The 25,376-nt window shown below is 35.0% G+C and overlaps 1 protein-coding gene and 1 pseudogene across 5 annotated transcripts in view; one reads left to right on the top strand and one right to left on the bottom strand.

Moving 5' to 3' along the window:
* The window catches only part of BMP2K (BMP2 inducible kinase), a 130,790-nt gene that overhangs the window by 59,074 nt on the left and 46,340 nt on the right, over nucleotides 1-25,376 (top strand). For 3 of the 5 annotated variants that reach the window (XM_030313614.1, XM_030313611.1, XM_030313610.1), the window contains exons 4-7: nucleotides 4,304-4,446; nucleotides 6,945-7,066; nucleotides 9,283-9,364; nucleotides 13,835-13,967. In XM_030313614.1, coding sequence (XP_030169474.1) covers nucleotides 4,304-4,446; nucleotides 6,945-7,066; nucleotides 9,283-9,364; nucleotides 13,835-13,967 — 480 coding nt within the window. The remainder of the gene's footprint in view (nucleotides 1-4,303; nucleotides 4,447-6,944; nucleotides 7,067-9,282; nucleotides 9,365-13,834; nucleotides 13,968-25,376) is intronic. The other 2 variants (XM_030313613.1, XM_030313615.1) reach the window with 2 other exon arrangements.
* Nucleotides 17,125-18,693, bottom strand: LOC115512511 (annotated as a pseudogene).

Raw genomic sequence — 25,376 nt, 5'->3', positions numbered from 1 at the left:
GTATCTTTTAGCTCCTCTATAGAATTTTGTATTTCTGCTATTTATTTTTAATTTCCAAGAACTCTTATTCTCTCAATGCTGTTCTTTGTTAAAATGCACTTTGCTCTTGTTTTAGATGCAAGTCATTTGTTGTCTGCAGTTATTAATTACAGTTTTTTTTTTTTAATTTTTTTTTTCAACGTTTATTTATTTTTGGGACAGAGAGAGACAGAGCATGAACGGGGGAGGGGCAGAGAGAGAGGGAGACACAGAATCGGAAACAGGCTCCAGGCTCTGAGCCATCAGCCCAGAGCCCGACGCGGGGCTCGAACTCACGGACCGCGAGATCGTGACCTGGCTGAAGTCGGACGCTTAACCGACTGCGCCACCCAGGCGCCTCTTAATTACAGTTTTTAAAAAAGAGTTTTCTTCTGTTCTTTGTGTTTTTGTTTTCCTGAATTTTTCTCTTGTTATTACACCTTCTTTTTTATGTTAGAAGTTTCCTTCAAATGTTTTACCAGCTAAATGTACTGCATGCACTATAGATGAGAATGTACCCTCTGAGTGGGCTTTATATCCCAGAGAACGAATCCAGAGGATTTGAATAGGGCATACTCAATTCCTTTTTCTCACATGAATCAGTTAGATAAATTCTTTTTCTTTTCATGGGGGAAGAGTGAGTTGCAGAGTAGAGAATGGGAGAATAATTACTTTCCCCTTACTTCTATAAAAGCTGATTGTATTACATAAAATTGTTTAAGAATGAAGGTACTTTTGTAAGGCAGTCAGTGTTATGAATATAGATCAGGTACATTGGTTTTGATTTTGTAAGGGATGAAACTGTGTAGGAAGTAGAAGAATGTATTGTATAGCCGATATGCACCATCACGGTTAGAGGTATCAATTTGTTACAGCCATCTTTTGTGAAATGTTAGATTTTTGTGGGTTCATGATTTGACACTGCTAAATTTGTTAATATTCTTGTGTATAAGTTAAAGAGAGATTAATTACAGGCTTTAGGTACCAGACGTCCAGAAATCAGAGTTGGTCTTTTGAATATATTTCCATTATTTAATGAAAGGAGCTTTTTGTTTTGGAGGTGTTTTATAGAAATTCCCACGGATAACATACCTGTTAGCTTTTGCTTTATAACAAAACATCCCCAAACTCAACAGCATAAAACAACAGTCATTTATTAATGCTTGTGTATCAGTGGGTCACTTGTTGTAGACTGAGCTTGGTGGAATGACACTGTTCATTTTAGTTGGGCTTGTTCACATGCCAGTGGGTTTGCTGGGATTAGTTGGAGTGGCTCTGTTTCAGGTTTCTCATCCTTTTCCCTGGCACTAGAAGCTTATTTGGGGGATGTTTTTCTCATAGAGATAATAGAAATACAAGAGGGCAAGTGGAAGATGTGAGGTCTCTTAAGGCTTAGGCTTGGGATTGGCACACTGCCACTTCTGCGTTATTCTTTCAGCCAAAGTAAGTCATATGGCTGAGCCCACATCAAAGAGCAAGGTATTCTCTCTGCTCCATTTATTGGGAGGAAGTGCAGTTACATGGCAAAGGGCCGGGATAAAGTGAGGGTTGAAGATTTGGGGCCAGTGGTGCAATCTACTACAGATAAAATTTAATTATCTTATTAAAAAAAACCCAAGTCATGTAAAAATTAAAGTGGAATGTAAGATTGCACTTTACAGAAGGTTGTTGGATGACTAAGTGGTTGGAAAAATGTTGAATTTTCCATTTTAATGGTGAAATTGGTCAGAGTGTAAAAGCTTTTGTTTAGGAAATGATACCTGTTTGAAAAATATGGAAAGATTTGAGAGTTATATGCATCCTGTTTGAAAAGATTTTCAGTATACATCGTTTGATTTCTGAATCTGATTTTTTTTCGTTTTTCAAAAAGTTTTTTTAATGTTTTATTTTTTATTTATTTTTGAGAAATAGAGAGAGAAAGAGGGAGGGAGAGAGGGGCAGCAAGCTAAGGAGACAGAAGCCAAAGCAGGCGCCAGGCTCTGAGCTGTCAGCACTGAGCCTGATGCTGGGCCCGAACTCACGAACCGAGAGGTCATGATCTGAGCTGAAGTCTGATGCTTAACTGACTGAGCCACCCAGGTGCCCCTGATTTGTTTGTTTGTTTGTTTTTCATTAGAATAACCTTTACTTTAATCTTCAGAAGACTTTGATTTTGAATAATGAAATTTTACTTATTCCTACATTTGAAATGCAGCTCAGTTACAGCTCTTAGGTTTTTCTGGGGACTTGCATTTCGTGATTCAAGATCTCTGAATGCGAGAAAGGAGATTAACATTTGTTCAAATTTTTTTCTACTCATTACAACATTGAAAGTTAGGAAGACGTAGAATGAGTTTAAGATTATGATATGTTTAGCTGTGACATATTTCAAGAATGTGAATGAGCATCAATAAAACACTTTTTATCCTGTTTAATTTTTGTTTAAAACAAGTTCAGTGTCTAACACACAAGAGGATGGGGGAAATTCCTGCCTGGTCAGGTATCTTGAGGTGTCCTGAACAAATTACAATCAAATATACTTTAGTGTTCTGAAATTGGGGATTGATAGATAAAATTTGGTATTTTTTCTGCTTTAAAGTTTTCTGCTATTATAGGAAATACATGAAAATGCTGTTTAGAGAGTAGTATTAAATGAACAGGTGTATATGCACCTTCTTGCAGATTACAAAGTAGCCAACATTCATTTGTCCAACCTTGTTAAAGGAAGGTTTCAAGTTAACATAAGTTTGCCTTTTTAAATTCCCAAACTTAATTTTCATTACAATGCTTTCTGAATTACTTTTCTTTAAAAACATTTTTTTTTAATGTTTATTTATTTACTTTTGAAAGAGAGAGAGAAAGAGAGGGCGCACAGACAGGGGAGGGCAGAGAGAGAGGAGACACAGAATGTGAAGCAGGCTCCAGACTGTGCTGTCAGCACAGAGCCTGACGCGGGGCTTAAACTCATGAACCGTGAGATCATGAGCTGAAGTTGAACACCTAACTGACTGAGTCACGCAGGTGCCCCTAATTTCTTGTGTTTCTTGTGTCCTTCAATGGTGGCCAACTTTTTCTTAATAATTTAGAATTGTCACTAGACTATCAATTATTGTGGTATATGCAATATATAATCATCCTCTCAGGGCTCATTGGTATGACTGTTTGATTTTAGTAAGTTATTCTGCCTGTTGCCTTTTACCTGAATTAGAGCATTAGCCTCTTAACCCATCTGTCCATTTCCACTCTTGTGATTTCCCCTACCCCCCAGTCAAGAAGATCCTTTTAAAAGTTAGATCTGGAGTGGGCACCTGGGTGGCTCAGTTGATTAAGTGTCCAACTCTTGATTTCTGCTCAGGTCTTAATGTGAGATTGAACCTGCATCAGGCTCTGCACTGACAGCATGGAGCCTGCTTGGGATTCACTTTCCTCCTCTCTTTCTGCCTTTTCTCTGCTCACGCGTGTTTGCGCACACTCTCTCTCAAGATAAAGAAACATTAAAAAAAAAAAAAGATCAGGAAGTCCCTGGTTCTCAAGATAAAATCTAAAATATGGCTGATGGCTGTCTGTCTTGTCAGTCTCATATCACTTTACCTTTTCTCTGATTTTTGGACCATACATACCTACATTGGCTTTAAGTTAATCAAAATTATTAAGCTCTTTTCCAAAATGGAGGCCTTTGTACGTACTGCTTGCTGTTGCTAGCATGCTTTTCTCGCAGATCTCTGCCTGGTCAGTTCCTAATCATGCTACAGTCTCACCATAAATATCACTTCCTCAGATAGGCCTAATCTGACACCCTCCCCTCCCCATCCTCCTTTGCCAATTTAAATTTAGGTTTCTCTCATATTAGCCTTATTGTACATAATTATATGTGTTTATTTATGTAATTGCTTAATGTTTACCCCTGCCTTTAATTGATAAATTCCATGATAATATAAACTTTATTTTTGCTCACAATTGTTTATCTAATAGCTAGCATAGTATTGAATAACTGTTTCTTCAAATCTATGATGCCGTCAATTATAAAGCATACTTTGATTTCATAGATGTTAATTAAAATCTTGAAAAAAGGCCAATAGCATTAGCAGAACATCATCTATCTTAAGATGTTTTTATTTCAGAGATGTAAAGTATGAAAAATGTATGTTATTGAATCAATATGATATGGTACAGGAAGCATCCTTCCATGAGCATTATGAAAAAGCCAGTTCCCCTTTACTTGAGACCATAAAGGCATTTCTTAATTTCTTTGTGGTAGTCTTCATTTACTAAAAACATGTCTTCTCAAAATTACTTTTTTGGTTAGCTGGGCAAGTAGTGAATCAGATGAATAAGAAGCTGCAGACAGGTTTTACGGAAGCAGAAGTGTTACAGATATTCTGTGATACCTGTGAAGCTGTTGCAAGATTGCATCAGTGTAAGACTCCAATAATTCACCGGGATCTGAAGGTATGAATTTTAGACTACTTATGGATTAATACATTTTGAACTTTAGCATTAAAATGTTCTTGGACTACTGTCTTCCTCTATACCAGTTTTTATTACCAGCACTGAAAGGATCTCTCTGTCCCAGGTACATTTCCTGAGGCCGTGTAAAGACTATAGACTAGAAATTGTGTTTTCCATGACCCTGAGGGTTTCTAGTATGGCTGTAGAAGTAGATTTTTATGTCCCTTCCTCTGCATCTGTTGTACATAGTAGGCTTCTTAAAAAGGTTTCATGTGAGCAAAAATGTGAACGTCATTGATGCAGGTTGAATGTCCCTCCACATGATTCTGTCCAGTTCTGCTCTCCTCCTATTTCCTATAACCCATATTAGGTGTCAGGGTATTTTGCAGAGATTTTGGAGGCAAGCATGAATGGGTCGCTGTACTCAGTTATTTACCATTTACCATCGTTTTCTATCATTTACTATATTTAGGTGATTTTCTTTAAGGTCATTTTATCTTACCTTTTTGTGGAGTCTGATCTCTTGTATATGGCACTCACTTGTTACATTGGAAAAGGTCCCCCAAAAGGATTTGAATATTCCCAGTGTCATAGTGCTCAAGGTATCATTACACATACCATTTAAAAACCATAGGTTTCCTCTTAGATGCCCACAAGCCCTAAGATTACAAAAACTTCTCTTCCAGAAATGCGCTATACCCAAATATCTCATGGCTAATTTTTCACATTGCTTTAAGTCTACTCAGATTAACTTTCTCCATTTGTTCAGTCTTGCACCACCTTATAGTATTGTGCCGATTGTTTACTTTCTGTTCTCTTCCACTAGCATGTAAGCTCCATGTGGGCAGGGATTTTTTTTTAATGCTTATTTAGTTTTGAAGGAGAGGGAGAGAGAGACAGAGAGACAGAGAGACAGAGAGACAGAGCATGAGCAGGGGAGGGGCAGAGAGATTGAAGGAGACACAGACTCCGAAGCAGGTTCCAGTCTCTGAGCTGTCAGCCCCGTGCCCTACACGGGACTTGAACTCACAAACTGTGAGATCATGATCTGAGCCGAAGTCAGACGCTTAACTGACTGAGCCAGCCAGGTTCCCCTATCCAAGTATTTAGTATTTAGACCTTGGCACATAGCCAAGGTCTCAGTAATATTTAGTGATTGGATGAATCCCAATTCTGACTGATTATACGAAATTTATGAAAGGTGATAATAAAATCCCCCTAGGATACAAGAGAATAGAAGATGTCACGTAGAATATAGATTGTTAACCATGAAAGTGTCATCTAGGGCAACCTACGGTGTAACAGGTTACAAATTAGGCAAAGATTGAAATGTACGACTGAAGACATCTGTCCTTTAATTTGGATAATGAGTGTAGTTCATTTCAGTTCTTCTGAATATGCAGCTTTTACATTTTCCCTAATAATTTGGTATGTCTTTTTATGCTGTTTTGGCTTGTAAACCTTTTTCATATTAAGTTGATGTTTCCAGCTGAGTCTTCTTGATTTAAAGCCAGAAAAGACATTGAACTGCATACTTTTATATAGGCCCTGTTTCATATGCTTAGTTCGTTTTACTTGTGTAAATTTATGCAAACCTATGTTTGTTTTAAATAGATGTCTTGTACAAATCTTTGTTGTGTATAAATCTTTTAAAAAGTTGACTAAATATGAAATAGAAGAAAAACAAACTGTAATGTGAGTATTTTGGTAGAGTGGAGAGCAATTGAATAGCTCATCTAAGACTGCATTATAAAGGTAGAAAATGTTATGGGGGAAAATGTAATAATAATAGTATGATTTATTGAGTGCTTACTTTATTTCAGCCACTCTTCTAACTCTTTACGTGTTTTAACTCATACGATTTTTACAACAATTCCATGTAACAGATACTGTCAGCGTCCCCATTTTGTAGATAAGGAAATCAAAGCACAAGAGTAGTTCAGCATATTGTCTAAGGGGACATATGGTAGCAAATTGCAGAGTTGGGATGTGAACCCACACTCTCCTGTGCATGTCGTGTATTCAGGTTGATACAACTCTGATCTCCAAGTTAACACATAAAGTCAAAACTGTTTTGTTAGTGCAGCATTTTAGATAAAAATGGAATTAGGAGTCAACCAGAGGTATAAGTTTAATGGTTTTTGTTACTTGTCTATAGATAAGCTGAAGTGTCAGAATGAAAAATGGAGGTACAGTCTAGACTTCAACTGCTACTAGTTCTTCTTTTTCATAGAAGAGGTTTAAAAGGATTTAGGGCTTATAGACCCCTGCAAAAATCATCCTGGGATGGGAGGAGCACTTCTCTGTTCTCAGTAGGAGAAACAGTAGACATTGTCAGGTATATTTTTGGTCTGATTGATTTGGCCTTCCTCATGATTTATCTTATGTCTTTCTCTCTGTATATATGGCACAAACCTTGTGTTTATTTTGTAAAAACATGGTTATGAAAGTATAATTTTCACTTTGAAAATACTACTAATTATTTATTTTTTCTGAAGGTAGAAAATATTTTGTTGAATGATAGTGGAAACTATGTACTTTGTGACTTTGGCAGTGCCACGAATAAGTTTCTTAATCCTCAAAAAGATGGAGTTAATCTAGTAGAAGAAGAAATTAAAAAGTAAGTTTCTATCTTTATTGTGCTTTGTCTCATGGGAATTTTAGGTAACTTAAGTCTATGGACCAGATTTGCTAATACAGATTTTAGGTATTTCATTTATAGATTTCTTTGAAATATTTCTGTGCCATAGACATTGATTAATTTATGTCTGCTGTAGCTCAGTAGTAAATATATTTTATCATAGATACAAGTTTTTCATGTACATTGTAAATGTATTTATCAAGAAATTTATTAGGTTTGAGTAATTTGTGGAATTATTAAAGGGAGTTTTAAGTGATTATTGAGTTTAGTTAAACATTGTGTTTTTACTGATACTGAGGACTTGTTCTTATTAGGAAGATAATAAATTATTTGAAAAGTAAGCTTTTACTTTATATTTAAGATGAAGACGATTGACTTGTTAATGCAATGAAAACTCTGGAAAACGTGTTACTTTGTAATAGTGTATTGGAAAGCTCTCTGGTAGAAATATGTCATATATGCTCTATTTTTCTTAGTTTTATACTTTCTGTGGTTGCTAGAGTATCTATAAAGACCTTTCCCTTTTCTGTTTTCTCATTTAGGAAATAGAACTGTTTATAAATCTTAGGTAAATCTTACATTACCTTAATAAAATGATAAAGAATGCACAAAGGTCTGTCAGAATAGGAATTTCTGAGTAGTTGTTTTTTCTTGGTCTCCTTTCTTCTTCACAGTTTCTCATTTGTTTAAGACTAACAGCTATCATTTGAACTGCAGTATGCATTTTGAAAGAACTCAAGGAGAGCTGATCTTTCCCTGGCCCATTTGTATAACACAGTGGGTTTCTAGACCATGTATTTCTACTCAGGAAATATAGCCTATGGTGATTATGTTAGATTCCATAAAAATTAACTCCTTAGTAAACATATAAATGTCCTGAAGAACACAAGAACAAATCACTGAATTGGCTTTTTGGGGATATATGTTTGTATACATATATATGTATATGTATGTGTGTGTGTGTGTATATATATATGTATGTATGTATATATACATATATACACACATATATGTGTATGTATATATGTATGTATGTATATATATAATTTAAAAATTATTTGGTTGTGATTTATAACTGCTTTAGGATCTCTGACTTGCTGAAATTTTCATTTCTTACTGCTGAGATCTTAAGGTTCAGTAGAATTTTGTAGTAGTGATGAGTGCAGGCTCATGAGGAATTCTTGTGCTTTGTGGCTCAGTTGAGGAGGTAATGGTCTAACCATTTATTTAGTTAACAGGTGTTTATTCAGGGCCTACCATGCAGTGGACACCATTGTTGGTGCTGCAGTATAGCAGTGAACAGAAGTTCTGTCCTCGTGCAGTTTGTATTTTGGTTTTGCAGGTTGCTCCTCATAGTGTTGTCATTCAGAATTTCTCACCAGTCAGTAATTTCTAAAAAGTAAGATGATAGGATGTTGAGCCTTAAGATATTTCATACAAAATGAAACATATCAACACTCAAAATTAAATTATGCCATGATATAGGTAGTCCTTCTAAAGTCTAATAATTTCTGCTATGAGATTGAGTACTACTTTATTAAAATATTCTGTTCATAATGGATTTAGAGTTTTTATGTTGGTAAAGATTTATTCAGTGTCTTTTAATTCCAAATAGCTTATGATGGCAGTCAGTTCTAGAAGTGTTCTTAATTAATGTAGTTAGAATGATGGCAACTAGATTACTTTTAAAACAACAGCGATAAAAACAACAGACCTAGAGGAGATTTACTACTGTGTGCCGGGAATTATGTTAGAGTCCATAAAAACAAACTCCTTAATAAACATATAATTTTTTGAGTGGGTTGACATTTTGTTTTTAAATTAATGGACTAAAGTATTTTGATTAGGGTAGTTTTAGAGTCTAATTATATTATTTAAAACAAATTCAAGGAAAACTATATTTTCAATCCATTGTCTTTATTTCAGATTTTTAATTAAAATTAAGTTTTTATATCATTAGAGATGCTGTCGCATTTGTTGAATAAAACATGTATAGATGCTTTGTATTGTTAAATCTTGATGGACTTTTAATGAGCTTTTTAAAAATAGTATTATTTCTATATAATGTTATTGAATCTAAAAGTTTTCTGTAGCATTTTATGTAGAAACAATGTAGTATCTATATATTTTTTTTTTTTTTTTTTTTTTTTTTTTTTTTTTTATATCTCCACTCCATTTCACTTATTTACTGCCAGGTATACAACTCTGTCATACAGAGCCCCTGAAATGATCAACCTTTATGGAGGGAAACCCATCACCACCAAGGCTGATATCTGGGTAAGGCCAAGAAAGGCTAACATTTTCTCTAACCAAATTAAAAAAAAAAAAAAAAATCTGAGTTCAGTTGGTTATTTTCCCCCTGTTACCCCAAAGGTATTTTATAATAAGTAGAAGAAAGTGGTATATTCTTATACAGAAGAAGAAAATAAATAGAACATTTTATCTTTTTAATCCTGAAATGGAAAGCTTAGGTATAAAAAAGCAAATAAAGGACTTCCATATAATGTAACTCTTTGCCACAGTATTTTTTAGAATTTATATTACATATGAATGTAAACATGTTTTGATTGAGTGTAATTTTGATTGAGTGCAGTATGGAAAAGCTGGTCATAAATCTTAAGTAATTCTTAGAAATATTTTTAAGATCTTTTTAATGGAAACTAACATGAGTCAATTTTTTTCTAATTAAAATCAAGCCATTGACTAATTTCTACATATTGAAGATCTTACTTAGCATATTCAGTTGGCCCTTGAACAACGTGATTTGAACTTAATTTGCAGATTTTGATTTTTTTTTTTTTAAGTTTACTTATTTTGAGAGCGAGAGAGGGAGAGCGGGAGCAGGGGAGGGACAGAGAGAGAGGGTGAGAGACTGAATACTTAGCAGGGTACCTCACTGTCAGTGCACTGTCAGTGTGAACCCTGAGATCATGATCTGAGCCAAAATCAAGAGTCAGAAGCTTACTTAGGTGCTCTAATATGCAGATTTTAAAAAATAAATATATTGGGAAACCTTTTGGAGATTTGCAACAGATCTGAAAAAACTTGCAGGTGAACCAGGCAGCCTAGAAATACTGAAAAAAATTAAGAAAAAGTTACATATTATTGTAAGAGTACAGTATATAATACATATTAAAATATGTGTTAATCGACTATGTATGTTATTGATAAGGCTTCACAGTAGATTATCAGTAGTTTTAGGGGAATCAAAAGTTACACATGGATTTTCAACTGCATGGGTATTGACTCCTCTAACCCCTGTGTTGTTCAAGGGTCAACCGTATATCTGGATTGCATTATTAAGATTGATCATATTTTATATAATTGAACTTTTTGTTAGAATGCATATACTTTTTTAGAACTTGTTTCATAAGGGAATATATTTTGGCTTTGTTTCATAAATTAGCAAGAAACTCTATTTTAAATGTGAATTCATTTAAATTCAACAATTATTAGCCATATCTACCACTAGTGACCATATTAAGGTTGTAGAAAAAAAATTCCATTGGAAATACTTCTAGATTTTACAAAAAAAAATCATGTTTATTTTAAAAGCATAATAATTTAGAAAGTAGTCAAGCATAATGTGTGAAACCAAATGAATATCTCCTTGGTTCTCTTCTCTTGACCTCCTCCTATAGGGGTTGGGATACTAAATATTCTAGCAAGGTAATAAAAAAAAAAAAGAGTATCTTTGATATCTTTTCATCTGTCATAATGTACACTTTTTTTTTTTTTTAACCAGTGATTCTTAAATCTTGTGGTACTTTTTAACCGTATACATAGTTGACTCAATGGATAAGTTTGATTTGATACTGCTTATAGATTACCAGCTTGTAATTCAAATTCAGTTTGCTTTTTCTCAGCATTAACATTAAATGGCTTATAGTAAATGGTTTATAGTATAATGTAGAAAGCACATCCAATCAGGTTTTAATTTATAAAATGAAGGTATTAGAAGAGGTGATTGTGGAAGTTTTTCCTAATCTAATTTTGTGACTGCTTTTGAAATCCATGTTACCTAAAAGAGTATTTCAACAGCAGAGGAAACAACAGACATCATAGCTTAACTACTGTTTGGATATTATCAAGGCTTGAATGAAAAGATAATTAGTCTCTAAGTACATGATTGTTACCCCATATCTTAACAAAAAGGAGAGAATCCTTTTTTTTAATTCATTTTTTCATTAGACTTTATATGTGTGCCAGGCAGCATACTAAATTGTGATAAATTTAAAATTTATACCATTTATAGATTAGGATATGGGGTAATATTTCCATAATGGATAATTATAGAACTTAAATTATAAGTATAGCTATGGGGTTACAAACAGATTACTCAAAGAAAATGAAAAAAGAAGCAAATAATCAGAAAATAGAATCTGTGTTTATATGCTTGACAGAAGTAGAATTTTAATTTTCATAATGCCATTTTTTTTCTTGTATTCACTCAGGTGAAACAGAAGTATCTTGCAACATTTTAGGTGTGAATGAAAGAATAACTAGAAAAATTATTCAATTCATATTGGTCAGAGATTGTGTTTCTGTTTCAGCATAGTACTGATTCAGGGAGTTATCATACTGAGGTTAAAGTATTCACTTAGCACTTTATATTTTGGCGAAATTTTTTTTTTTTTTTTTTGCTTGGAAGTTTCCATTGTAGGTTATTTTTATCCTGAGAACTGGGATGCTGATTTTATAAGCATTAGGAAATTCAGTGAGAGATGCTTCATGTTATCTTTTAATGAGGAAAATTGAAGATGATGGTATTCGAAGCCTTCAATATCAGGTCATTTTTACCCTCCCGTTTCTTGAACAATTCTCATTGTATCAGATGGATAGAGGGAAATGCCTTTGATGTGAAAAAACTAGGACACCTTGTTGTGTTCACACTGTGTGAAGCAGAGTATTTTATGTTTTCGATTTATATTTTTTAAGGATACTGGCATTGCTATCTAACACAGTTATCTGGAAATTCCCACAATGTTTACTCTAACAGAAGACACATTATTAAAAGTTTGATTGAAAAGATAAAACTGGATAAAATGCAGATCTCTTGTGCGTAGACTGTCATCTGGGCAGTAGAAAGGTGTAATTTAATGCAGATATTACACCATTAATAGTATTTTTTAGTGCTGTTAGGGAAGCCTTAAGCTCAGTTTGCTACATATAAATGCTGAAAACATCTGCCTTACAGAAAAAAGCAGTATAAATATTTTTAAGTGACATTGAACTGGTTATTTCCATTCAGAATCTTTACCGTTTCATTAGTCACAGTAATGTTTTTGAACTTACTAGAATTACTCTTCTAGAATTAAAATTTATAGAGCATTTAAACTTTGTTGGAAGACTGTGTTGAAAATAATGTTTTGTAAATATTGTCAGACTTACAAAGGTGCTTCTGCATATTGTGATCTTCATGGTAGTTATAAAAGTAGTGTGTTTGTTAGTTGAGTGTGTTTGTAAGTAAGTTGATGTGTGGAGAAAATCTAACAAAAGAGAGGTGATATAAGGCCAATAGTATTGCTGATATAATTGTATACTGACTATTGGATAATTTTATTACAGTCGGTTTAGAATTAGAAATAGCATTTACACTTTTTTTTAAAGTTTATTTTGAGAGAGAGAGAGAGACAGTGAGAGAGAGAGAGAGAGAGAGAGAGAGAGAGAGAGAGAGAATGAGAGGAGAGGCAGAGAGGGAGAGAGAATCCTAAGCGGGCTGTGCACAAACAGTGCAGAACCCGATGTGGGGCTCGAACTCACAAACTGTGAGATCATGACCTGAGTCAAAATCAAGAGTCAGACACTTAACCTACTGAATCACACAGGCACCCCAGAAATAACTTTTACACTCTTAAGGCTTGTAGGTGACACTTCTTATAAGAGCATAGTGATTTCTTGAGCTGAAAATCACATTTTATTACTGCTTCTCAGGTTTGAGCTGTTAGCAGCTTAGCTGGGAATTTCCTATGCTACTCTTCAGAATATAATTTGTGTTTTAGGGTGTTTTGTCTTCATTGTCAGATTTATTGGTGCAAGTAGATTTATTGGTGCTGCACTGTCTATGAAGCCATGCAAGTGAAGCAGACAGAGCCCTTTGTGATTTTTAATATAGATTAGCAAAGTAGAAATATGATTAGTATATTTAGGATAAAAATTATAGGGTTATATGTAAAGGTAGAGAACTAATTTTTTGATATAAAATAATGTCACGTGTTTAAGTGAATAGTCAAATAAAAATGTATTGATGTTTGACAGAATTAACTGTGCTGGCTAACTCATACTTTGAATCCCAGGATTTTATAACATGTTTTATATTGAATTAAAAAAATGTTGTTAGAAGAAGCCTTGTGTTGACTTCATTATTTATATGCTAGTTATGTGGTAAATATCTTTTTTTTCCTAGTGAAAGAAAACTATAATTTTTCTCCCAAGAGGAACCTGCTGCTTCTAATTTTAGTTATATCATTCATGATCTAGAGTTCCATGATAACATTAATCCAGCCAACTAACCACAGATGTGAGAGAAAAATATGGAAATGATACAGTTAAATATTTTTTAAAAAATTAAGTACAGTAATTGGTTTAATTACACCATTAATTGGTTTAATTTGTGAAAGGATTGATCCAGTATTAGAAACATTAGGCTTTTGTTTAATAACATACTTCATTTTTGGTTTGGGGCTGTGTTTTTGTCTTGTGATTGATTACTTCATCTGACAATATTCATACTTGTTTGTTTTACAGGCCCTGGGATGTTTACTGTATAAACTTTGTTTCTTCACTCTTCCTTTTGGTGAGAGTCAGGTTGCTATCTGTGATGGCAGCTTCACCGTCCCAGACAATTCTCGTTACTCCCATAACATACATTGCTTAATAAGTAAGTACTTGGAAGAATTTATGAAAAAATTGTAAGGTACTCTACTTAGGGTGGGCTATTTACATCTCTTTACCTAAACTTAGCCTTTTGATTTCATGTGTTATAGTTTTGTGAAACTATAATAAAGAAAAACATTAAAAAATGTTTGTAAGACTTTCATAGGAATGAAAACAGCTTAATTACTGATTAGTACATTGATATTTTTAAGCCCCCTAGATAAGCTTTTGTAGAACATAGAGATTATGTAATTAAGGAAGCTGGAATTTCTAGAAAAACTTACAGCAAAACATTTAATTACTTAGTCTTTGTACTTTGAAATCTAAACATTCAGACCTGTTGCTTCTTGGGATTAAAGTATTACCAGTCTTATATTGTAGCTTATTTGGCCACCCTTTTTACTTTTTAAAAAATAAAAATTTTTATTTATTTTGAGGGAGAGATAGACAGCAAGGAGCGGAGGGGCAGAGAGGGAGAGAAGGAGACAGAAACCCAAGCAGGCTCCATCTGCACTCTCAGGACAGAGCCTGACGCGGGCTCGAACTCCCGAACTGTGAGATCAGGCCAAAGTCAGGAGTTGGACACTTATCCAACTGGCCACCCAGGTGCCCCTGCCACTCTTTTAAATATTTATTCTTTTATTGATAATGAATTGTTTATTGGAAAACAACCTAAAGTAGTATCAGAAAGCGGTAGTCCTGTAGGCCCCTGACTCCAAAAGAAATATCTCCATTTTCCTTCTAGCTTCCTTTAAGAGTTCTTTTCTTCCTTTTGGATGGATACTATAATTTTTTGTTTTTGTACTTGGTAAAATTTCTGAAAAAGATGATTGGGTTGGGGAGGAGTACCATCAGGTATTAAAATTAAAATATTAGGAAGCTGCATTATTTAAACAACACCTCTCCACACTGTTTTAATTAAGATGTTTCTAGCATTTCTACTCTGTTTTTGCATTTTAAACATCTCCTGTCATAGCCTCCAGCCACACTGATCAATGCAACAGAAAAGAGGGCCAATCTAAATATATTTGATGTTTTATAATATAAAGTTGCTGTTCAACTCGGTGCAAAAAAATAGGTGGAAATACAAAAAAATTATTAGGCATTTGTGGACAAAACCACCAACCTGAGAATCTACATCAAATGTTATGCTAAAAATTGAAATAAATCAAAGATCTGAATGTAAAAAATACAAAACATAAATGTACTTGAATAAAATAGTCTTGAATTTATTTATAACACTGGAGTGGGTAGTCTATAAGCAGGACATTAAATCTCAAGAACTAGAAAAAATGAATCCATTAACATAAGAGTTTAAACCATTAAAAGTCTCCCCTCCCCACCCCACCCCATGAACCCCAGCATAAAATTAAATGATAAATTGGGAAAAAAAATATTTGTTACACATTTGGCAGATGGCTAACTTTTATAATTTATAAGGCTTATGTAAATCCAAAAGAAAAGGGCCAGTGTGCCAATAGAAAAATGGTCAAAAGAAAATGGATCATAAAAGGATATCTAGCCTTGCTTTTGCATACTTATTTAAAGAATAATCTTTTTATTTATGCAGATTTGCTGAAACGTGTTGGAAATTGGAGAATTATGTCAGTTGAACACAAAATTACATTGCTTCATGTGGAATGTTCTTCCTAGGCAAAGGGAACCAGAGTAATGGGGTGGGGGAGGAGCTGTTACAGTTTATAGGGGAAAGGAAGTAGCCCTAAGCTTTGCTGCTGTACTGCCAGTATGAAGACTTTTAGCTCTAATTGGAGAACATTAAATATGAGTGTTTGTACCTGGGGTTTTCTTCACAGAGAGATCTACTTCTGTTTAGTGCGGCTCCCTATTAATGGGTGGCCCCCTGAATAGCACCCCTGCTGGCTTAGAGTTCCATTTTTATCTTTATTGGTTGAATACTTCCAGCCTTGTTTTGATGTGTTTTTATATCCTTGTGGCAGCTTCCAGCCAAATTAAACTACCTGCCTGGGCAGTCTGAGTTACCTTCCCAGGTACCAGTTAATGTTTTTGTCAGTGCCCTGGTTGACAAAGTTGCATAGTTTCTCAGGGGTCTGACCTAGCTCTATTTTTCCTATTATCCCAGTTATTTTTAGCCTGCCATTTGATAGAATGTGATTTTTTAAAAAGCAAATCTACCTTTGGAGTATATTTGAATAAACAGACTCCTAACCCATCTGTTCAGTAGCTTTCCTCCTTCATTGTCCAAAAATTAGGGCATTAAAAGCATGAAAGAACTCTTGATTGGAATGCTCAAAGAACAGATTGAGGAATTTAATTTACATTGGCTGTTGTGTGTTCTGGCTAATTGAAGTTTGACCTTATTGAGGTCCTTGCAAATCGTTGTAATTGTGACTGTCTTGTTGCTAAGTATAATGTTTTAATCACAACTGAGGGTTTTGTTGGGGATCTTGCAGTGTCTTGGAAACTCTGAATATTCTCATTGGACATTGTTGTATGAGAGACTGGAGAGTATATACACTGATTTGTGATTTAGCTTGCTTCTGGTAGTAAGATCTTATTTTCTTGAGTTGGGTTGTTTTTTCCCGTTTCTGTGTATGTGTGTATAAGTATGTGTTTGTGGGTAATGGGAAGGAGGAAAACCTAAACACTTTTGATAATTTTAGGATCTAATTGGGCTCTAGTTCATTGACACCTTACTGTACATCATATGCTTCCTTTATTTGTCAGTAAATGTATAGATTTTAGTTTTTATCTGTTAATATAAATATTAATATAAATTTGACCATGTATTAATGTTTTAAACTTCTGTCTGAGAGCTGGACAGAAAAAAATTTGAATAAAATAAAAACATTCAAGTAAATGCTGCTATTTTACCTCCTGGGCTTTACTTTTTAAATATTGTCTTGATGTAATAAAAGGTTTACAAAGTAGAGTTTTTTTGTTTTTTTTTTTTTTTTTTGAACTGAGGAGGAGCTCACTTTATTGGGGGGAGAGCACTGCATGTGGCCAACACATGAAGGCAGCCTGGCGGGCACCCTACACAGCGTGCTCAAAAAAGGACACGGGAGGTTTTGCTAAGAGAGATCAACTGGAACGTGGGTTTCTCTGGGTGGCTTCCCAGCCTCATCCCTCTGAGGATTCGGGACGCTCCCAACTATTTCCTTGGAGGCAGATGTGGTCGCTTACAAGTCGAGGCCTTCAGGGGTGCTTTCTTGTTTTTTATAAAGAACATTTTCTTGGGGCGCCTGGGTGGCTCAGTCGGTTAAGCGTCCGACTTCAGCTCAGGTCATGATCTCGCGGTCCATGAGTTCGAGCCCCGCGTCGGGCTCTGGGCTGATGGCTCAGAGCCTCGAGCCTGCTTCCGATTCTGTGTCTCCCTCTCTCTCTGCCCCTCCCCCGTTGATGCTCTGTCTCTCTCTGTCTCAAAAATAAATAAATGTTAAAAAAAAAATAAAAAAAAAAGAACATTTTCTTTAGATTTTATGAAGTCTTCAATTTGTTACTTTCATTCTGCGTTCTCTCAAGGCCATCAGACCAGCTTCTGTACAGATCACCTTGATGTCGGCCCCAGGAGGTCATCTTTAGCCATTATCAAGTCATGTAGGGTCACATCATTGGCCAGCATCATCCTGCTTGTGTGGATCTGAAAGATGTGCCTCTTAGTCTTTTCATCAGGCAGGGGGAACTCAATTTTCCTGTCAATATGGACTGGTCTGATAAGTGCTGGATCCAAAGTTTCTATTCAGTTTGTGGCCATGATAACTTTCACGTCACCCCTTGAATCAAATCCATCCAGCTGGTTCAACAGTTCCAACCTTGTTTGTTGGATTTCTCTTTCACCACCGGAATTTGAATCATATCTTTTTGTTCCAATGGCATCAATTTCATCAATAAACATGATGGATGGCGCATGTTCTTCTGCAACTCAAAATAACTCCTGAACGAGTTTGGGCCCATCACCTATGTACTTCTGAATAAGTTCAGAGCCAACCACTCTTAGGAAAGTGGCTGAGGTTTGGTTTGCTACTGCTGTGGCTAATAAGGTTTTACTTGTGCCAGGTGGTCCATAGAGAATGACCCCTTTTGGGGGCTTTATACCCATCTCTTCATAATATTCAGGATGAGTGAGAGGAAGCTCCACAGATTACTTAATTTCCTGGATTTGGTTGTCCAACCCCCCAATATCAGCATAGGTTTCCTGGGGAGCCTTTTCTACTTTCATCACCGTGACCAAGGGATCCGTGTCATCCATGAGCACCCCCTGTGACGGCACGTACCTTGTGGTTGAGCAGGACTGAGCAGCCTGGCTCCAGCAGGTCCTGGTCTATAAAGGAAAGAATGCTGACGTAGTGTTCTGAGCCCACAGATGTGGACATGATGGCATGATTGTCATCGATGATCTCTTCCAACGTTCCTACCGACATTGGGGTCCCCCTCAGATCATCCACCTTTGATCTTTCCTCCTCTTGCTTTTCTTCTAAAGGCTTCATTTGTTCCTGATTTCTAATGAATTCTTCTTCCATGAGAAGATAGTCTAATTCTAACTTCAGTAATTTTAAGCAGCGCTGAGTGTGAGGTGTCACCAGTGGCAGCTTGCTGGCAGCATCTGGTCCCTTTGTTTTCTTCTTCATTTTCCCCCACTCTGGTTGGTACAGGAGGTTCGTACTTCTTTTTCTTGTCCTTGTCATCCTTCTCGCCACCTCCAGGGCCATAACCACCACTCTGACTTTGTTCCATCTTGCTTTGGCCCCTCGAACTGCCGCTACCGGAAATAGTAGAGATTTTTTTTAAACAAGAACATATTTACAATGCAATGTTTTTTAGAAAACACTTAGATTCTTTGCAGTTTTATTCTTTGAATTGTTTTACAAGTGACCTTGCTTGTTTCCTACCGTCCTATTTAGGTTTCTCCATCTCCTTTTATGATAATATAATTAGTGATTTACATTGCTTTCAAATTCTACATTCAGAAAACTGGGCATTGCCTAGTTGTGCTCATAGTTTTTCAAAGTGAAACATTTTATTACTAGTTGGTTATTCATACAATGTAGTTGTCCCCACGTATTAATATAAAACAAAGCATTAAAAACCATATATCTTTTTAGTATTAACAGTTTTACTAATGCTGCTTGCCTCTATTTTATATGACTCAGGGTTTTTGAAAATGAAATAGCTCTGGGGCGCCTCGGTGGCTTAGTCGGTTAAGCATCCGACTTTGGCTCAGGTCATGATCTCATGGTTCATGAACTTGAGCCCCATGTCGGGCTCTGTGCTGACAGCTCAGAGCCTGGAGCCTGCTTCAGATTGTGTCTCCCTCTCTCCCTGACCCTCCCCTGCTCGCACTTTGTCTCTCTCTCTTAAATACACATTTAAAAAAAAGAAAAAGAAAATGAAATAGCTCTGCCTAATCTTTGTTAAAAGTGTATGGTTTGTGGTTACATAAGAATTTGCATATACTTTTGTCACTAATCTGGTCAAGGGTAATTATTATTACCTACTGTCCATAAAGTCCAGTTTAACTATTAATTTCATCCTACTTTCCTGCTGACTTTTCATCTTAAAAGTAGCAGAATCAATTATTAGGAGTTTTTCTTCTTAGCTTTTGTTAACTTTTCCAATGGGCAAGTAATAAAGGTGAATTGGAAGGGAGGAGAGAAGAAGCACTTTCATTATGGATCTAGGAGTTGAAAAGAACTTAAAGAGCATTTAGAGGAGAAAGGGAAGCATAACTGATGGGATTACTGAGTAGTTACCATGAGTGAACAGAGGGCTGGCTGCCTTACCTTTCTTTTAGCATCTGTGTTGTAAGGTGGTTAAAGAAGTACATTGTAGACATTAAGAAGGCCTTGAGCCAAAGGGCCTGGGCCTACATCTGCTCTGTCACTTATTTGATTCATAACATTGGGCACCTCCATTTATCTTAATCCAATTTCTAAAATGAGCATATTAAAAGTATCTACCTCTTACAGTTGTGAAAATTAAATGAATTATGAAAAGTATGAAAAGTGTAAGCATGTGTAAGTATTCAGTAAGACATGGCCTTTAATAGTACCATTATTACTACTCCAATAACTACCACTACTACTGATATCATTATTATAATTCTTCTGAGCGAACCCAGTTTTTGATTTTCTGGGTAAGGGGCAGGGCATCTGGGTAATGAGTTTCAGAAATGCATTAGGATGTTCATTTCCTTCAGAGATTTCTTTGGATGCTATGAAGCAGAACTTGGTTTTACAGATTAATGGTGGCTGTATCAAAGGCTTACCATAAGTTAAATACTCAAGAATATAGTGTTAAATGTAACCAACCAGTAAGATTATGTTTCTCACTGCTTATTTTGTTCAGTAATGTAGTGATTTATATGAACAGCAGGGAAAGCTTTGTTTTTCTTACTTTTAGGTCTTCTCAGTTGCTTTATAGTTCTGTAACTTAAGCTTTTCTCAGCTTATCTACTTGACTTAAATTTGTTTTTTTTTTTATTGAAATATAGTTGATATATAGTATTGCATTAGTTCCGGATATATAATATAATGATTTGATGCATGTATGTATTGTGAAATGATCACCACAATAAGTCTAGGTAACATTTATTACCTTACATAGTTACATGTTATTTTCTGCCTGGTGACGAGAACTTTTAAGACCTGTTCTTTTAGCAACTTTCAAATATGTAATGCAGTATTATGAACTATAGTCACCATGCTGTGTGCAGTAAATCCCCAGAACTTATTTATTTTGTAACTGGAAGTTTGTCCCTTTTGACCACCTTCCCTCATTTTGTCCATCCCTTCCCCTCTCTACCTCTGGCAACCACCAATCTGTTCTCTATAGTTATGAGTTAATTTTTTTTTTAACATTCCACATATAAGTGAGATCATATGGTATTTGTTTTTCTATGCCTTAGCTTCACTTAGCATAATGCCCTCAGGTCCATCCATGTTGTTTCACATGGCAAGATTTCCTTCCTTTTTAATGGCCAAATAGTATTCTTGTGTGTGTGTGTGTGTGTGTGTGTGTGTGTGTGTGTATGCGATATTTATTGACCCATCAGTGGAAACTTAGGTTGCTTCTATGCCTTTGCTATTATGAATAATGCCGCACTGAATATGGGGGTGCAGATACCTTTTTAAGCTCTTTTTGTTTTCTTTGGATAAATATCCAGAAGTGGAGTCACTGGGTCATATGGTAGTTCTAATATTAACTTTTGGAGGGACCTCCAGTACTCTTTACCACAGTGGCTATGCCAGTTTGCACGCTCACTAACATTGTCCAAGGCTTTCCTTTTCTCCACATCCATACTAAGACTTGTTACTTCCAATCATTTTAATAATAAATAAATTTATTTTAATACCTATTTTCTGTGGGGAAACAGGAACTTTCTTGCTTGTTTCTAATACACCTAAAGTTTATTATGGGAATAAAAAAATATACAAATAAAGACCGAACAGTTCAGTGAATTATCATGTACTTGTTATACAACTTCAGTGATTAAGAACTCACAGTCAATCTTTTTTTCATGTATGGCCTTACCCACTCTTCTGTATTATTTTTGAAAATAATCTCAGACATTTTAATGTACCTTTGGAAAGAAATGAAAGATTAAGATAGGAGTTTCTTGGAGATTTCCAGTCATTGCCCCTGAGTTACTGCTCTGGCAGATATAGAAAGAGGGCTCTGATCAGTGACTTCTAGGGACAGCTACCAGGACTATCCCAAATATACTATTCTGGTATATTTATAGTGCCATTTAGTGTTTCAGTTATGATTGATCACAGTTCACAGTTATTGGCTGTTAAATTTAGTTTCATTTTAGCACTCCATAGAATAAATTATGTAGGACCTATATTCCTAACATAGAAGTTTCTAATGCACTTGGTCCCTGGTTTTATGATGATTCAGCTTCTGGTTTTTGAATTTTACAATGGGTGTGATACCATTTCAGTAGAAACCATACTTCGATTTTTGAATTTTCATCTTTTGCCAACTAGTGAGATGTGTTGCATTGCTCTCATGATGCCGGACAGCAGCATTGAGCTGCAGCTTCCACTCAGCTGCGTGACCACGGGGGTGACGATGACACTTTCTAGCATTCTGTGCCCATACATTCATTTTGTTTTTCCCTTTCAGTACAGTATTTGATAAATTACATGAGATATTCAACACTTTATTACAAAATAGGCTTTGTGTTAGCTGATTTTGCCCAATTGCAGGCTAACGTAAGTGTTCTAAACATGTCTAAGGTTGGCTAGGCTAAGTTATGTTCAGTAGGTTAGGTGTATTAAATGTATTAATTAAATGTATTACATTTTTGACCTACAGTATTTTTAATTTACATTGGGTTTATTGGGATGTAACCCCATGTAAGTTGAGGAAGCTCTGTGATAATCTCCATAGGTTAACAGATAAAAATAACAAGTTAATGCTTAGAGTATTTTTGTTGTACAATCAGAGTGGGTGTTTCTCTTTTTAGCTTTTTTACTATAAGCGTAGTAAACAGAAGTCTTTGGGAGAGAAAAAGTGTCTTTATGAAAGGAAAACAATTGAGCAAGATTTTAAGCAGATAAATTCTTTTGAGACTTCTGTCCAAAGTATTTTCCTGTTAAATTTGTTGAGCTATTGGAGAGGCTGGTTTAACTTTTACTTAGGTCCAGGTGTGGATCTATCATTTTGTATAACTTGAATGGGAATGACTTCATTTAGTTTTTGGGTTGAGTCTTTGGTGAAACCGTACTTTAACTTGGTTAGTGCTACAGCAGCAGCAGCTGCTTCTCCATCAGTTGTGCTTTTTGTTGGAATATGCATAGATGTTGTACTTTCCTGCACAAAGTTTGTTATAAACATAACTATTTCAGCTGCCTTGGGCAAGTGTTTTTTGTCTGATACTCCAGTTGGAAATACTGTGGTGGTCTGATCATACACTACCTTCAGTGCTCAGACTATTTTGTGTTCTCAGGGTGTGTTAGCAGTGTTTGTATCAATAGAGTCATGCAATTAAGAGGAACAGAGAAATAGCCTTTCATTTCCATGTGGCTAATATTTTAAAAGTTGATCTTATATTTTCAGTAGAATCAAGGTCAGTGGGAATGTTCCATGATGATTCACATGATCACTTTAAATTGAGTAAACAAGGGTGTATTCTAACTTCTCTGCCCCCCCCCCCTTTTTTTTGAACTCAAACACTTGATTAACTTTTGGATGAACTAGACACATATATTTCTTAATCAATCATTTCAGGAGCATATATTTGTAGATGATATGGTTTTGTTGTCTTTGAAGTAGGAATTACTAAAACACTACACTTGAGGTTTAATTATTGTGAGAGAAAATGGACAAATTACTTAAAAAACTGAAGTTGTCATTCTTAGTAGATATGCCTCATTGTTTAGCTAGATTAGAGCTGATACCTCTCTACTCCAGATTATATCATTCAGTAATCCAGGAGTACATTTTGCAACCCATTCTCTTGGACAGTTTGGGAAATTATATTATTTAAATTAAATGCTTAAAGATGCCTTATTGATTTTTTTCTTTTTAAATGGCTGATAATATCTAATATAAAAATGTTCAGAGATAAAAATATAGCCATGTTCTACCTATGGATTTCAGTCTTCTTATACTTTGAATTAGAATCAAGTCAGAGATGGGACACAGGAGCTCATCAGGTAAAAGTGTCAACATCAGTACTAATAAAACAGATTGCAGAATGAAATTTAGATCTGAAGGCAAATGGACCTGTTAATCTGTATTCAGTCCCCAAATTTACTTACACCTAGTGATAGGCAATGCTGGAAAGCCATAGACTTCCTCCCGAGAAGCACGCCATTTACAAAACATGGTTGCAGAGAGAATATAACATGTCCTGAGAATCGTTCTGAAAGAAAGAGTATCAGAGATTGATGAATGTGGGTGCTTATTTCTTTTTTCTTATCTAACAATTAGACAACTCACTGTCTTTTTCTTGGAGAGGAATGAGTTATAAAGTAGAGAGAGAGGTCACTAGTACAGTGGTTTTCAAACTGAGATCCATAGTAAAAGTTACATTTTAGTTATGACCTCATACACATACACACGCGCACACACACACACACACACACAAAAAACAGGTTTCATGAAACATTGCTTATACTTACCATATTAATGCACTCTAATATTTTATATTCTGTTTTATTAAAATAAATGATAGTCATGACCTTTTAAACTGATTTTATGTACCATGAATGGGATCAGTACAGTTAACAAACTTAAACTGACTTTAGTGGATGTAGTCCTACATGAAAACATGAGCCAGGTGTTAGACGTCCTTTTGTTTGCTTATAAAATGATATCAGCTTGGTTACTCACAGCTTGGTTACCTAATCATTAGGGGATGTTGTGCAGTGCCTAACTTGGGAGAGAGAATTACCTATAAAGACACTGGTTAGAGAACATGAAATCTCAAATTTATTTTCCCTTGCTTTTCATTACTAAGAAAGAAACTATATATAGGATTGCCTGAAGGATTATTCTTTTCTATTCTAGATACTTGAAAAGATTTTCCTAGATTAAGTCAGGCCAGAAAAGTATATTCTTGTGTCATACTTTTCTTTGCTTTCATAGAATTTCTTGTGCTGAAATGCAGTTAGGTGTTATGTCACTGATCATCATGGAAGGAATGACCCTTTGTCACTCACTGCGATTTCTTAAGGATGTTGTTCACTCTGTGAGCCTTTTTTATAAAGACTCCAAGGAGAATTTACTTTTTGCTTTCAATATCAGGAATAGTGCTTTTTCTTAGTACCTGGTTTGTTTTCATACTAAGGATACTGTGATTCTTGTAATGGATCATGTTGCTCTATTTGTTTTGACAGCTAGAAAGTAGAGAGCTAAATTTTTGGCCTACATTTACAGGACCAAATCATGTACAGTTTCTTTACTTGACATCATTATCCTACGTTTTTTTGGGAGGTGAGGGGCCCTCAGCTGTTACTTTTCTGTTAGTTCTAATTTTTTCATATATTTAAAAAATCTTATAGTTTTTTAGGCCTTTTCAGGTCTATTATATATTTATATAAATATAAATATTATAATTTGCTACAGTTGAGATTAGATTTTAAAAGTGAAATAAACTTAATTGTTAGAATAGAAAAACAGAGTAAGTTTGTGAATTTGGCAGGTTTCTTGTGATTTGTTTGGTTTTTAAAAATTATATGAATAAGCATTTATTGTTAAAAGTGTTTAAATTTATTTTCATATCATGTACTATTATACTTTTAAAATATTTAACGTTTGTTGGTATCAAGAACAAGTATAATTTTGGAGGATAAAATAAACTGTAGATTTCCCGAATCCTTTCTGGAATGAAGTTAAAGACAAACTAATAGTAAATATTTTTGGTTATTTCCATCTAACAATGGTGATAAAATAATAAAAAGTCAATTTTATAAGTGATATG

Source organism: Lynx canadensis, chromosome B1 (assembly GCF_007474595.2).
Source record: "Lynx canadensis isolate LIC74 chromosome B1, mLynCan4.pri.v2, whole genome shotgun sequence".
NCBI lineage: Eukaryota > Metazoa > Chordata > Mammalia > Carnivora > Felidae > Lynx > Lynx canadensis.
The sequence above is the reverse complement of the archived record's forward strand: the minus strand, read 5'-3'. Positions and strand labels throughout refer to the sequence as shown.